The 12733-nt window shown below is 74.9% G+C and overlaps 2 protein-coding genes across 3 annotated transcripts; both read left to right on the top strand.

Annotated features, from left to right (window-relative positions):
* The first annotated feature begins 149 nt into the window (after nt 1-149).
* TNNT1 (troponin T1, slow skeletal type) lies at nt 150-3533 on the top strand. 2 transcript variants are annotated; one of them, XM_087773195.1, is made up of 10 exons: nt 150-474; nt 553-574; nt 672-732; nt 1006-1122; nt 1431-1508; nt 1594-1704; nt 2172-2281; nt 2350-2440; nt 2920-2960; nt 3460-3533. In XM_087773195.1, exons 1-10 carry the CDS (start codon nt 267-269, stop codon nt 3503-3505), a joined length of 885 nt encoding a protein of 294 aa, XP_087629321.1. In that variant the 5' UTR covers nt 150-266; the 3' UTR covers nt 3506-3533. The 2 variants fall into 2 exon arrangements, with proteins under 2 accessions (XP_087629321.1, XP_087629322.1); XM_087773196.1 differs by lacking the exon at nt 1431-1508.
* A 165-nt stretch (nt 3534-3698) lies between these two features.
* Nucleotides 3699-12484, top strand: PPP1R12C (protein phosphatase 1 regulatory subunit 12C). Its single transcript, XM_087773226.1, has 22 exons — nt 3699-3988; nt 5424-5554; nt 6180-6298; nt 6385-6544; nt 6911-7055; nt 7505-7579; nt 7952-8046; nt 8589-8733; nt 9019-9075; nt 9170-9289; nt 9702-9824; nt 9964-10046; nt 10148-10201; nt 10292-10382; nt 10595-10841; nt 10956-11035; nt 11135-11174; nt 11239-11321; nt 11443-11547; nt 11630-11680; nt 11863-11913; nt 12021-12484. Exons 1-22 carry the CDS (start codon nt 3728-3730, stop codon nt 12105-12107), a joined length of 2403 nt encoding a protein of 800 aa, XP_087629352.1. The 5' UTR covers nt 3699-3727; the 3' UTR covers nt 12108-12484.
* The last annotated feature ends 249 nt before the right edge of the window (nt 12485-12733 follow it).

The raw sequence follows: 12733 nt of genomic DNA, 5'->3' as shown, positions 1-12733 counted from the left end.
AATGCGTTAATTACCCCACCGCATTAATTACCCCAACGCATTCATTACCCCAATGCATTAATTAACCCCAACTCATTAATTAACCCAACGCATTAATTACCCCAACTCATTAATCACCCCAACGCATTAATTACCCCAACGCATTCATTACCCCAATGCATTTATTAACCCAAACTCATTAATTAACCCAACGCATTAATTAACCCAACGCACTCATTAACCCCAATGCATTAATTTAATCACTCCCCAACGCATTAATTGCCCCAATGCACTCCATTAATTGCCCCAACGCATTGATCGCCCCACGCCCCCAGAGGAGCCGGCGGAGGAGGAGGAGGAGGAGGGGGAGGAAGGTGAGTGCGGCCCCGCCCCCCCCCGCCCCCCCCGGGGGTCGTGGGGGTCCCGCACCCCCTGACCCCCCCCTCGCCTCCCCCCCCGCAGCATCGGAGCCCCCCAAACCGCCCGAGGAGCCAGGTACGAGCCCCTCCCCCACCCCCCCACGACCTCCCCTCCCCCACCCCCCTCCCCCCTGACGCCCCCTTTTCCCCCCAGAGGAGGAGCGGCCGCGGCCCCGGTGAGCGGGGGAGGGGGCTGGGGGCGTGGGGGGAGGGGGCGGCCCCGCTGCCCCCCCGCCCCCCCTGACCCCCCCCGCCGCCCCCCGGCCCCCCCAGGCCCGTGGTGCCCCAGCTGGCGCCCCCCAAGATCCCCGAGGGGGAGAGGGTGGACTTCGATGTGAGTGGGGGCTGGGGGCGCGCTATGGGGCTGGGGGTTCTATGGGGCTGGGGGGTCACTGTGGGGCGCTATGGGGGGCTGGGGGGGTCCCTGTGGGGCTGGGGGTGCCGGGGGGGGGGTGTCCCTGTGGGGCTGGGGTCGCTCTGGGGGGTCCCTGAGGGGCTGGGGTCGCTCTGGGGGGGGTCCCTGTGGGGCTGGGGTCGCTCTGGGGGGGGTCCCTGTGGGGCTGGGGTCGCTCTGGGGCGGGGGTGAGCGCCCCCCCTCGCCCCCCAGGACATCCACCGCAAGCGGATGGAGAAGGACCTGCTGGAGCTGCAGACCCTCATCGACGCCCACTTCGAGCAGCGGCGCCGCGAGGAGCAGGAGCTGGTGGCCCTGATGGAGCGGATTGTGGGTCCGGGGGGCCCTGGGGGGGCCTGGGGGGCCCTGTGGGTCTGGGGGGGCCTGGGGGGCCCTGTGGGTCCGGGGGGCCCTGGAGGGGGGTCCCTGTGGGTCTGGGGGGGGGTCTGGGGGGCCCTGGGGGCAGGGGGGCCTGGGGGGGCCTGGGGGTCCCGGGGGGGGGGAAGGGCCTGTGGCGCAGGGGTCCCATGGGGCGGTGGGGGGGTGTCCCATGGGTCCCCGTGGGTCCCCTGGGTCCCCGTGGGTCTGTGGGTCCCCGTGGGTCGCTGTGGGTCCCATGGGTCCCGCGGGCGCCGCAGGAGCGTCGCCGGGCCGAGCGCAACGAGCAGCTGCGGAGCCGGACGGAGAAGGAGCGGGAGCGGCAGGCGCGGCTGGCGGTGAGCGGGGGCGGGGCAGGGACCCCCACCCCCCGGGGACCCCCCGCCCCCCCCCGCCCCCCCACACCCCCCGCGTCCCCCCCAGGAGGAGAAGCTGCGCAAGGAGGAGGAGGAGGCCAAGAAGCGAGCGGAGGACGACGCCAAGAAGAAGAAAGTGCTGTCCACCATGCCCCACTTCGGGGGGTACCTGGCCAAGGTGGGGCCCGGCCCCACGGCGCGCCCCGCCCCACGGGGACCCCCGGCCCCACGGCGCGCCCCGCCCCACAGGACAGCCCCCGCCCCCCCAAGCCCCCGGCCTGGGTCGGCCCCATAGGGCACCCTATAGGCTGCCCCACAGCCCCCATAGGGCGCCCCACAGCCCTCATAGGCTGCCCCACAGCCCCCATAGGGCGCCCCATAGCCCCCATAGGCTGCCCCATAGCCACCATAGGCCTTCCCATAGGGCGCCCCATAGCCACCATAGGGCATCTCATAGGCTGCCCCATAGACCCTACAGGGTGCCCCATAGGGCATCTCATAGGATGCCCCATAGCCTCCATAGAGCATCCCGTAGCCCCCTACAGCCCCCCAGGCTGCCCCATAGGCTGCCCCCCAGCCCCCCCAGCCCCATAGGCTGCCCCCCAGCCCCCCAGGCTGCCCCACGGCCCCGTCCCCGTCCCCCAGGCGGAGCAGAAGCGGGGCAAGCGCCAGACGGGGCGGGAGATGAAGCTGCGGATCCTGGCCGAGCGCAAGCGGCCCCTCAACATCGAGCACCTGCGGGAGGACGAGCTCAGGTGGGGCCCCTCCCCCGCCCCTCCCCCACCCCCGCCCCCCGCCCCCCACCGACCCCCCGCCCCCGCAGGGTCAAGGCCAAGGAGCTCCACGACTGGATCCACCAGCTCGAGTCCGAGAAGTTCGACCTGATGGAGAAGCTGCGGCGCCAGAAATACGAGGTGGGGGGCGAGGGGCTGGGGGCCATGGGGGGCTGGGGGCCATGGGGGTGATGGGGGCGATGGGGGCCATGGGGGTGATGGGGGCCTTGGGGGGCTGGGGGCCATGGGGGTGATGGGGGCCATGGGGGGCTGGGGGCCATGGGGGTGATGGGGGGCTGGGGGCCATGGGGGTGATGGGGGCCATGGGGGGCTGGGGGCCATGGGGGTGATGGGGGCTGGGGGCCATGGGGGTGATGGGGGGCTGGGGGCCATGGGGGTGATGGGGGCCATGGGGCGCTGGGGGCCATGGGGGTGATGGGGGGCTGGGGGCCATGGGGGCGATGGGGGGCCCAGGGGCTGGGGGACCCCTGGGGCTGTGGGGCGATGGGGGGCTCAGCCCCCTGGGTCCATGGGGCGGTGGGGTGATGGGGGGCTGGGACCCCCGGGTCCGTGGGGCGACGGGGGCCCGGAGGCGGGGGCTGACACTTACCCCTCCCCAGATCAACGTCCTGTACAACCGCATCAGCCACGCTCAGAAATTGTAAGGGGGGGAACTGGGGGGGACTGGGGGGGGACTGGGGGGAACGGGGAGGGACTGGGGGGGACTGAGGGGAACTGGGGGGGACTGGAGGGGAGCTGGGGGGGACTGGGGGGGTCTGGGGGGAGCTGGGGGGAGCTGGGGGGACTGGAGGGAACTGGGGGGACTGGGGGGGACTGGGGGGACTGGGGGGAGCTGGGGGGGACTGGGGAGAACTGGGGGGGACTGGGGGGAGCTGGGGGGGAACTGGGGGGACTGGGGGGGACTGGGGGGGACTGGGGGGAGCTGGGGGGTCTGGTGGGGTCTGGTGGCCTCTGGGAGGGGTTTGATGGCCTCCGGGGGGAATTAGGGGTCCTGGGGGGCCCTGAGGGGGGGTGGCCCTGGGGGGGATTTCGGGGGTCGGGGGGTGGGGGGTACTGGGGGCTGGGGGGGGGGCGCTGGGGGCCGGGGGGTCCCGGGGGTCCGGATGCCCGCGGGTCCCAGCCGCCGCCGCCCCCCGCAGCAAGAAGGTGGTCGGGAAGGGCCGCGTCGGCGGCCGTTGGAAGTGACCGCGCCCCCAATAAACGTCACGTCCGGCGCGCGCCTGCTCGCGTCCGTCAAGGGGCGGGGCGGGGCGGGAGGGGGTGGGCGTGGCCCCGCGCCGCCCCGGCGGCCCCCGCGCGGCCGTTGCCATGGCGCCCCGCCCCCGCGCTTCCGGCGCCGCCCACCTACGGCAGCCGGGCGGGGCCCCGCGGCGGCGGCGGCGGCGGCGGCGGCGGCGGGGGGCAGCGATGGCGGCGGCGGCGGCGGCGGCGGCCCGGGAGCGGCGGCGGGAGCAGCTGCGGCGCTGGGAGGCGGCGGCGGCGGCGGCGCCCCCGCCCCCCCCGGCCCCCGCGGCCCCGCGGCCTCGCGCCGTCCGCTTCGAGCGCGCGGCCGAGTTCCGGGCCGTCTGCGCAGGCGCCGACCTGGCGGAGGCGCGCGCCATGGTGCGGGCGGGGGGGCGCGCGCTGCTGGGCGGGGCCAACGCCGACGGCATCAGCGCCCTGCACCAGGTGGGCGGGGCCGGCGGGGCCCGGGGGCGGGGCCTGAGCAAAGTGGGGGCGGGGCCGGCGGGGGAGCCCGCGTTGAGAGGGGCGGAGGGGGCGGGGCCGGCGGGCCGAGGGGGCGGGGCCTGAGCAAAGAGGGAGCGGGGCCGGCATTAGCAGGGGGAGAAAGGGGTGGGGCCGCCGGCGCGAGGGGGCGGGGCCTGTGTTACCGGGGGAGAAAGGGGCGGGGCTGCCGGCGCGAGGGGGCGGGGCCTGTGTTAATGGAGGGAAAGGGGCGGAGCCTGTGCAAAGAGGGACCAGGGTCAGCACAAACGATGGGAGAAAGGGGCGGGCCTGTGGGACCAGGGGGCGGGGCCTGCGGACCAAGTGGGCGGGGCCTGCACAAAGAGGGAGTGGGGCTGGTGTAAATGTTGGGAGAAAGGGGCGGGGCTGCTGGACTGAGGGGGCGGGGCCTGTACAAAGAGTGGGCGGAGCTGCTGGGGCAAGACGGAGGAAAGGGGGCGGGGCCTGCAGAGCTGGGAGTGGAGCCTGTAGGGAGAGGGGAGGAGCCTGCATAAATGAGGGGAGAAAGGGGTGGGGCTGATGGGGGGCGGGGCCTGCATAAACGAGGGAAAGGGGCGGGGTCTCAGTAAAGAAGGGAGAAAGGGGTGGGGTCTGTGAGCCAAGTGGGTGGGGTCTGCACAGAGGGGGTGGTGCTGGCTAAAAAGGGGAAGGGGCGGGGTTGCTGGGGGGGGGGTGGGGCCTGTGGGGAGAGGGGAGGAACCTGCATAAACGAGGGAGAAGGGGCAGGGCCTCCATCGTGAGGGGGTGGGGTCTGTGGACCGAGTGGGTGGGGCCTGCATACAGAGGGAAAAAGGAGGCGGGGTTTCTGGTTGACTGGGCGGGGTGTGCATAGAAGAGGCGGTGTCAGTGGCAGGCAGGAGGGGGCAGGGTTTCCCAAGGGTGGGGGCGGGGTTAGTGATGTGAGTGGGCGGGGCCTGCAGGAAGGAGGGGTGGGGTTGTCTGGGTGAGTGGGCGGAGCTGGAAGAGGGTGGGCGGGGCTTTTCTGGCTGAGTGGGCAGGTGGGGCCTGCAGTGGGCGGGGTTTGCAGAGGGTGAGTGGGGGGGGGGGGGGTTGTATGGGGCAGTGGGTGGGGCCTGCAGTGGGCGGGGCTTGGTGCAGAGGGGGCGGAGCCGGAGGGGTCTGAGGGGCTGCGGATCCATGGGGGTCCTGGGGGTCTCTGGGGGGTCCCGGGGGGAGGGGGGTCCGTGGGGGTTCTGGGGTCCCTGGGGGGGTCCTGGGGGTCCCTGGGGGTCTCTGGGGGGGTCCCTGGTGCTGGGGTCCCTGGGGGTCTCTGGGGGGGGTCCCTAGTGCTGGGGGTCCCTGGGGAGGGTCCCTGGGGGTCTCTGGGGGGGGTCCCAGGTGCTGGGGTCCCGCCTCCCCCCATCGTCCCCCCCCCCAGGCCTGCATCGACGAGAACATGGAGGTGGTGCAGTTCCTGGTGGAGAGCGGGGCCGACGTCAACCAGGCCGACAACGAAGGCTGGACCCCCCTGCACGTGGCCGCCTCCTGCGGCTACCGGCACATCGCCCAGTGAGGGGGGCTACGGGGGGGCTATGGTGGCTACAGGGGGTATTGGGCTCTATGGGGGGGCTACGGAGGCTAGAGGGGCTATTGGGGGGCTATTGGGGGCTATGGGGGGGCTACGGGGCCAGGCTGGGGGCTATGGGGGGGCTATGGGGGGCTATGAGGGGTTGGGGGGGCTAGGGGCAGGATATGGGGCTAGAGAAGGGCTGTGGGGGCTATGGGGGCTATGATGGGGCTATGGAGCTGGGAGGGCTATGAGGGCTACAGGGGGACTATGGGGGTTACGGGGGGGATTGGGGGGAGCTATGGGGCCAGGCTGGGGGCTATGGGGGGGCTATGGTGGCTACAGGGGGACTAGGGAGGGCGATGGGGCTGGGGGGCTATGGGGGGGCTATGGTGGTTACAGGGGGGGCTATGGGGGGCTATGGGGCCAGGCTGGGGGCTATGGGGGCCTATGGTGGCTACAGGGGGGCTAGGGGGGCTATGGTGGCTACAACAGGGGGGGGCCGTGGGGCTGGGGGCCATGGGGGGGCCATGGGTCTCCTCATCCCAAGGCCCAGGTGGGTGTGGCTGGACCCCCCCTGCCCCCGACCCCACCACGACCCCCGTGACCCCCGCCCCCGCCCCCCAGGTACCTGCTGGAGCACGGGGCGGACGTGGCGGCGGTGACGAGCGACGGGGAGCTGCCGCTGGAGGTGGCGGAGGACGAGGGGCTGGAGGCGCTGCTGCGGGCCGAGGTGGCGCGGCGAGGTGGGCGGGGCCGCGGGGGGGCGTGGCTACGGGGGGGCGTGTGGGCGTGTCCCGGCCACGCCCGGTCACGCCCCGGCGCCCCCCAGGGGTGGACGTGGCGGCGGCCAAGCGGGCGGAGGAGGAGCGGATGCTGCGGGACACGCGGCGCTGGCTGGACGCGGGGGAGATCCGGGACGCGCGGCACCCGGCCACCGGCGCCAGCGCCCTGCACGTGGCCGCCGCCAAGGGCTACATCGAGGTCATGAGGTGGGGGCGGGGGCCGGGGGGGGCCCGGGGGTCTGGGGGGACCAGGGGTTTGGCGGGGTCTGGGGGGACCCAGACTGGGGGGGACCCGGGGGTCTGGGGGGACCCAGGGGTTTGGCGGGGACCTGGGGGGACCCAGACTGGGGGGGATCTGGGGGTCTGGGGGGGCCCCAGGAATTTGGGGGGGGACCCAGGGGTCTCAGGGGGTCCCAGGAGTTTGGGGGGGGGGATCCAAGGGTCTGGGGGGGGACCCAGGATTTTTGGGGAGGACCCAGGAGTTTTGGGGCCCCAGGGGTTTTGGGGGGGCCCAGGGGTCTGGGGGGGGTCTGGGGGGGCCCCTCGGCTGAGGGGGCCGCGGCCCCGGCGCAGGCTGCTGCTGCAGGCGGGCTACGACCCGGACGTGCGGGACAAGGACGGGTGGACGCCGCTGCACGCCGCCGCGCACTGGGGCGTGGAGGAGGCCTGCAGGCTGCTGGCCGAGCACCTCTGCGACATGGCGCCCCGCAACAACGTGGTGAGGGGCCGGGGGGGCCCGGGGGGGACACGGGGGGCTGGGGGGGACACAGGGGGGCTGGGGGGTTCGGGGGGTCCATAGGGGTCCGGGGGTCTGGGGTGGGACACGGGGTCCCTGGGGGGCTGGGGGATTCAGGGGGTCCACAGGGGTCCCTGGAGGGCCTGGGGGGACACAGGGGGTCCACAGGGGTTGGAGGGGTCTGGGGGGGCCCAGGGATCTCTACAGGGGATCTGGGGGGCTCCCGGGGGGTCCAGGGGGTCCACAGGGGGCTGGGGGGGGACACACGGTGTTCTTGGGGGGGGTGTGAGTGGGTTTGGGGGGTCCAAGGGAGCCCCAGGGCAGCGCTGAGGCCCTTGCGAGGGGGGAGCTGGGGGTCCCGGGAGGCTCTGGGGGGTTTCGGGGGGCTCTGGGGGTCTCTGGGGGTCCCCGAGCAGCCCTGTCCCCCCCAGGGCCAGCGCCCCTGTGACCTGGCGGACGAGGAGACGCTGCCCCTGCTCGAGGAGCTGCAGCGGCGGCAGCACCACGTGAGCCCTCCGGGACCCCCGGGACCCCCAACAACACCCTGGGACCCCCCAACACTGCATGGGACCCCCAACCCCCCCCGGGACCCCCTGGGACCCACCAACACACCATGAGACCCCCAACCCCCCCTCCGGGACCCCCTGGGACCCCCCAACACCCCATGGGACCCCCAAACCCCCTGGGACCCTCCAGGACCCCCCAACACCGCCCTGGGGGGACTGAACCTGAGGGGGACCCTGACACCGGGGAGGGACCCCCACCCCCAGCCGTCACCCTTGGGGGGGCCCCTGAGCCATTGGGGGGTCGGGGGGTGTTGGGGGGGGTCGGGGGGGGGTCTCGGGGTGCTGGCCCCCCCCCCCCCCCCCCCCCCGCAGCTGCGCAGCCAGAAGGAGCCGGGGGCGGCGCCCGCCCCGATGGCGCCCGATCCCGAGGGAGCCCCGGCCCCTGCCTGGGGCGGGAAGCACCGACGGTGAGACCCCCCCCAAAACACCCCGGGACCCCCCGACCCCCTCCCCAGCTCCCCCCCAGACCCCCCGACCCCCATGCCCTCCTCCAGAGACCCCCAGACCTCCCCGAGCCCCCCAAGACCCCACACATCCCCCCAAAACCCTCCATACCCCCCCCAGATCCCCCCAAACCCCTCAGACCCCCCCGGGCCCCCCAAGACCCCCCCGTTCCACCCCAGAGCCCCGTGAATCCCTCCCTACCCCCCTCAGACCAACCCCAAGACCCCCCCTCAGGCCCCCCACCCGCCTCCCTACCCCCCAAAAGCCCCTCAGACCCCCCCAATCCCCCCGATCCCCCCAGACCCCCCAAACCCCTCCTTACCCCCCAAAACCCCCTCAGAGGCTTCCCAGACCCCCCAAGACCCTCCAAGACCCCCACTTGTCCCCCCCAGGCCCCCCAAACCCATTCCTAACCCCCCAAAACCCCCCTCAGACCCCCCCTTTCCCCCCAGACCCCCCCCCAGCCCCTCTCCCCCCCGCCCCCCTGACCCCTGCCCCCCCCCAGGAGCTCCGTCTGCCGCCTGAGCAGCCGGGCCAAGCTGTCGCTGCAGGACCAGTCCAAGGAGCGGCCGGGGCCCCTCCCCCCCCCGGGGGACGAGGACAGCGGCGAGGAGGGGGAGGGGGCGGGGGGCGACCCCCCCCCGCAGGGTGTCGCCCCCCGCCCGCAGGGTGAGCGGGGGAGGGGGCGAGGGGGAGAGGAGGGGGAGGGGGAGGGGGTGAGCCCCCCAAAGGGTGAGCGGGGGAGGGGGCGAGGAGGGGGAGGGAGTGGGGGAGGGGGCAGGGAGGGGGAAGGGGTGAGGAGGGGGAGGGGGCGGGGGGTGACCCCACCCCTGCCCGCAGGGTGAGCGGGGGAGGGGCAGGCCGGGATGGTGGGGGCGGGGTGGGGGAGGGGTCTCGGCCCAGCCCCTCACCCCCCTTCTCCCCTCCCCCCCCAGGCCCCCCGCGGCCCCGCCCCCCAGAGCGGCCCCCCCAACGGCCCCCCTGCTGCCAAGGTAAGGCCCTGCCCCCTCCCATCCTTATATGGGAAATGGGTGGGGCAGTGGGGCGTGGCTTTGCAGCCAGGCCCCAGCCCTGACACCCCCCCAGCCCCCCCCCGGGGGTCTCTGCAGGACCGGCAGCTTGGGGGCGCTGCCCCCCCCCGGCCCCGCCCCCGCCGGCGCTGTCCGTCGCTCCGCCTCCTCGCCCCGCCTCGACGCCCCGCCCCAGGTGAGCCTGGCCCCGCCCCCTTCACCCAGCCCCGCCCCACGGGACACGCACTGCCCCCAGGCCATGCTCCTGACCAGGCCACGCCCCCTCCTAGCCACACCCCTTGGACTCCACCCATCTGGGCTCTCCCTCCTCTGGGCTCCACCCCTGCCCTGTCTCCTCCCCCTGCTCTGGCTCCACCCGTTTTTGCACCCCGCCCCTTCCTACTTTTGGCTCCGCCCTCTCTTTGCCCCACCCCTTTTGCTCTGGGCTCCACACCTATGGTGGCCACACCCCTTTGCTTGCCCCCACCCACTTCCTTGACCCCACCCCTTTCTCAGCTCCACCCTTTTCGCTCTGACTCCACCCCTTTCTTGGCCCCACCCTGTTTTCCTTGACCCTGGCCCCGCCCCTTCCTGGCCCCGCCCCCCAGCAGCAGGACTTCTGGGAGCTGCTGCAGAAATGGAGCCGCACCCCGATTGGCCCAGGCTCAGCCAATAAGAGCCTGGCCTCGGAGCCAGCCAATCGGGAAGAAGGCAGCTTGTCAGGTGACCCGGTAGGAGTCTCCACCCACTGCTGACAGCAGGGCGGGGCTTGGTTTAACCCCCTCCCCCCGTGGTGGGGGTTGGGGGGGGTGGGGGGAGGGGTCCCGGACCCCTGGGCCCCCCCTTGACGCCCGCGCCCCTCCCCCGCAGAGCAAGGAGCCGCGCCTGGCCCGCGTGTCCCCCACCCCCGCCCGCCGCCCCGCCGCCCCGCCCGCCGCCACGCCCGCCGCCAGGTGAGCCCCGGGGCGGGGGGGTGGGGGGTGGGGGGGGGGGGTGCGGTCCCGCTGCGGCGGGGGAGGGGCGGCAGGGGGTGACCGCACTCCCTCCCCCGCAGCCCCCCCGACGCCGCCGCCCCTCCGGTGACCCCCGGCGACCCCCGGCCCCGCAGGTGAGCGCGCGGGCGGCCGCGTCCCCTCCCCGCCGGGGGGCCCGGGCGCCCACCCCCTCCGTCGGCCCGTCCGTCCGCCCCTCCCCCCAGGTCCTACCAGGCCCCCGTGCGGGACGAGGAGTCGGAGTCGCAGCGCAAGGCCCGGTCCCGGCTGATGCGGCAGTCGCGGAGGTCGACACAGGTGCCACTGGTCCGCGGCCGCCCCCGCGCGGGGTCCCGGGGGGGGAGGGGGGGGGTCCCAGAGCTGGGGTCCCCATGGGGCGGGGGGTGGGGGGTGGGGGGGGTCCCGGGCACTGGAGTCCCCTCCCCCCCGCCGTGGGGCCTGGATGCCGGGGTCCCCCTGCCCCCCCCCGGGGGGCCCCGCCCCCCCCCCCCCCGCCCCTCCCCCCCCAGGGCGTGACCTTGACCGAACTGAAGGAAGCGGAGAAGACGATTGGCCGCGGTGGTGACGGACGGGCGGCCGAGCAGCGAATCAAAGAGGAGGAGAGGCGGGGGGAGGGGGAGCAGCCCCTGGAGAGCTCGGTGGGGGGCGGGGCGGGGCGGGGCCTGGGGGTCCCCTCCCCCCATGACCCCCTCCCCCCCCAGGACCCCTCCCACCGCTGCCGGCTCCCGGCCCCCCCCGGCTCGCAGGGGAAGAGAGGTGAGTGCCCCCCCCCCCGCCCCCTCCCGGGGCCCCCCGCTGCCCCCGAGCCCCCCACGGCGGGGGCGGGGGTCCCGGCCGCCGGGGTCCCCTGGCTCCATGGGTCGCACGCAGGTGCGGAGGCGGAGGCGGAGCCGCGGAGCCGCCTGGGGGGCCGGGAGCGCCGGAAATCGCGGCGGGGGTCCGGCACCGAGGTGAGGGGGGGCCGGGGGGGGGGGGGGTGGGTCCGCGAGACCCCCCAGCCCCTCCCCACCCCCCCAACCACCGCCTGTCCCCCCTCCCCCCCCCCACAGGGGTCGGAGAGCGACGAGCCGGGCAGCGGGGAGGACGCCCCCCGCCAGGTACGGGGGTGCTGGGGGGGGTGGGGGGGCTCCCGCAGCCCCCCTCACCTTCCCCACCCCCCACAGCCTCCCCCAGCCCCACAACGGCCTCCTGCCCCCCAGCCCCCCGCCCCCGCCCCCCGCCTTCGACTACCAGCAGGTGAGGGCCGGACCCTGGGGGGGGGGGAGGGGCGGGTTTGGGGGGGCTGGGATTTTGGGGGGGTGGTGGTGTCTCCCCGGCCTCTGGACCCCCCAACACTGAGCCCCCCCCCCCCCCCCAGTTGTACGAGGAGCTGTGGGCCGAGAACGAGCGGCTGCGGGAGCAGCTGCAGGAGACGGAGCTGAAGCTGACGCAGATCAAGCTGGAGCTGGAGAGGGTCACCCAGGTGGGTGGGGGGCCGGGGGGGGCGGGGGGCCCAGCTGGGGGGGGGCGCAGGACCCCCCTCACCCCCCGTCTCCCCCCCCCAGCGCCAGGAGAGGATCGCGGAGCGGCCGGCGCTGCTGGAGCTGGAGCGATTTGTGAGTGCGGGGGCGTCCCCACGACGCCCCGGGACCCCCCAGGACCCCCCCATCCCTGACAGGGACCCCTGGGACCCCCCCCAGCCCCCCCAGGGACCCCCTGCCCCCCCCAGGGACCCCCACTCTCCTCCCTGGGACCCCCGGCCGCCCCCAGCCCCCCCTCACCCCCCTCTGCCCCCCAGGAGCGCCGGGCGCTGGAGCGGAAGGCGGCCGAGCTGGAGGAGGAGCTGAAGGTGAAGTTGGGGGGGGCGGGGGGGGGGGATGTGGGGCTGGGACCCCCAGGGGGAGGGGAGGATGTGGGGCCGGGCCCCCCCTCTCCCCCCCCCCCCCCCCCCCCCAGGCCCTCTCCGACCTCCGCGCCGACAACCAGCGCCTGAAGGACGAGAACGCGGCGCTGATCCGCGTCATCAGCAAGCTCTCCAAGTGACGCCGCGACCCACGGCGCGACCCACGGCGCGACCCACGGCCCCGAGCCAAAACGGGGGCTCCCCCGCCCCACGGGAGCCCCACGGGAGCCCCTCCCCCCCCCGCCCCGGGCCCCACAGCTGCCAATCCCCGCACAGGGGGCGGTGCCAATGCTGCTGGGGGGCGGAGCCAATGCTGCTGGGGGGCGGAGCCAATCCTGTTGGGGCGGAGCCAAGGTTGCCGTGGGGCCGCCCCCTTGCACTGTGTGTGGGAGCTGCCAATGGGGGGGGGGGGGGGGGGTGTGGGGCGAGGCCAGGCAGGGGGCGGGGCCAAGGTAGAGTTGGGGCGGGGCCTCCCGTGTTGATATGCAGGTTACGCCCCTTCCCCGAGGCCACGCCCTCTGTATGGGGCGGGGCGTAGGGCCCCCACCCCTGCCATGCTTGCCCCGCCCCCATTCCAGAAGTAGGCGGGGCTACCGCACGCCAGCCCCGCCCCCAGGGCCCACGCATGCCAATCACACGTGCTGCTCCCCCTCCCCCCACCCGAGCGGACCGGGGCGGGGCTTCCCCTGGCCACGCCCATCGCCCACGCCCCCCGCGGCCATTTTGGGGGGGGGACAAAAAAACAAAACAAAAGTGGAGAAAAGGA

This window comes from Nipponia nippon, unplaced genomic scaffold (genome assembly GCF_047370975.1).
Source record: "Nipponia nippon isolate SJK-2023a ecotype South Korea unplaced genomic scaffold, ASM4737097v1 scaffold_38, whole genome shotgun sequence".
Classification (NCBI taxonomy): Eukaryota; Metazoa; Chordata; class Aves; order Pelecaniformes; family Threskiornithidae; genus Nipponia; species Nipponia nippon.
This window is presented reverse-complemented; position numbering and strand designations above follow the sequence as displayed.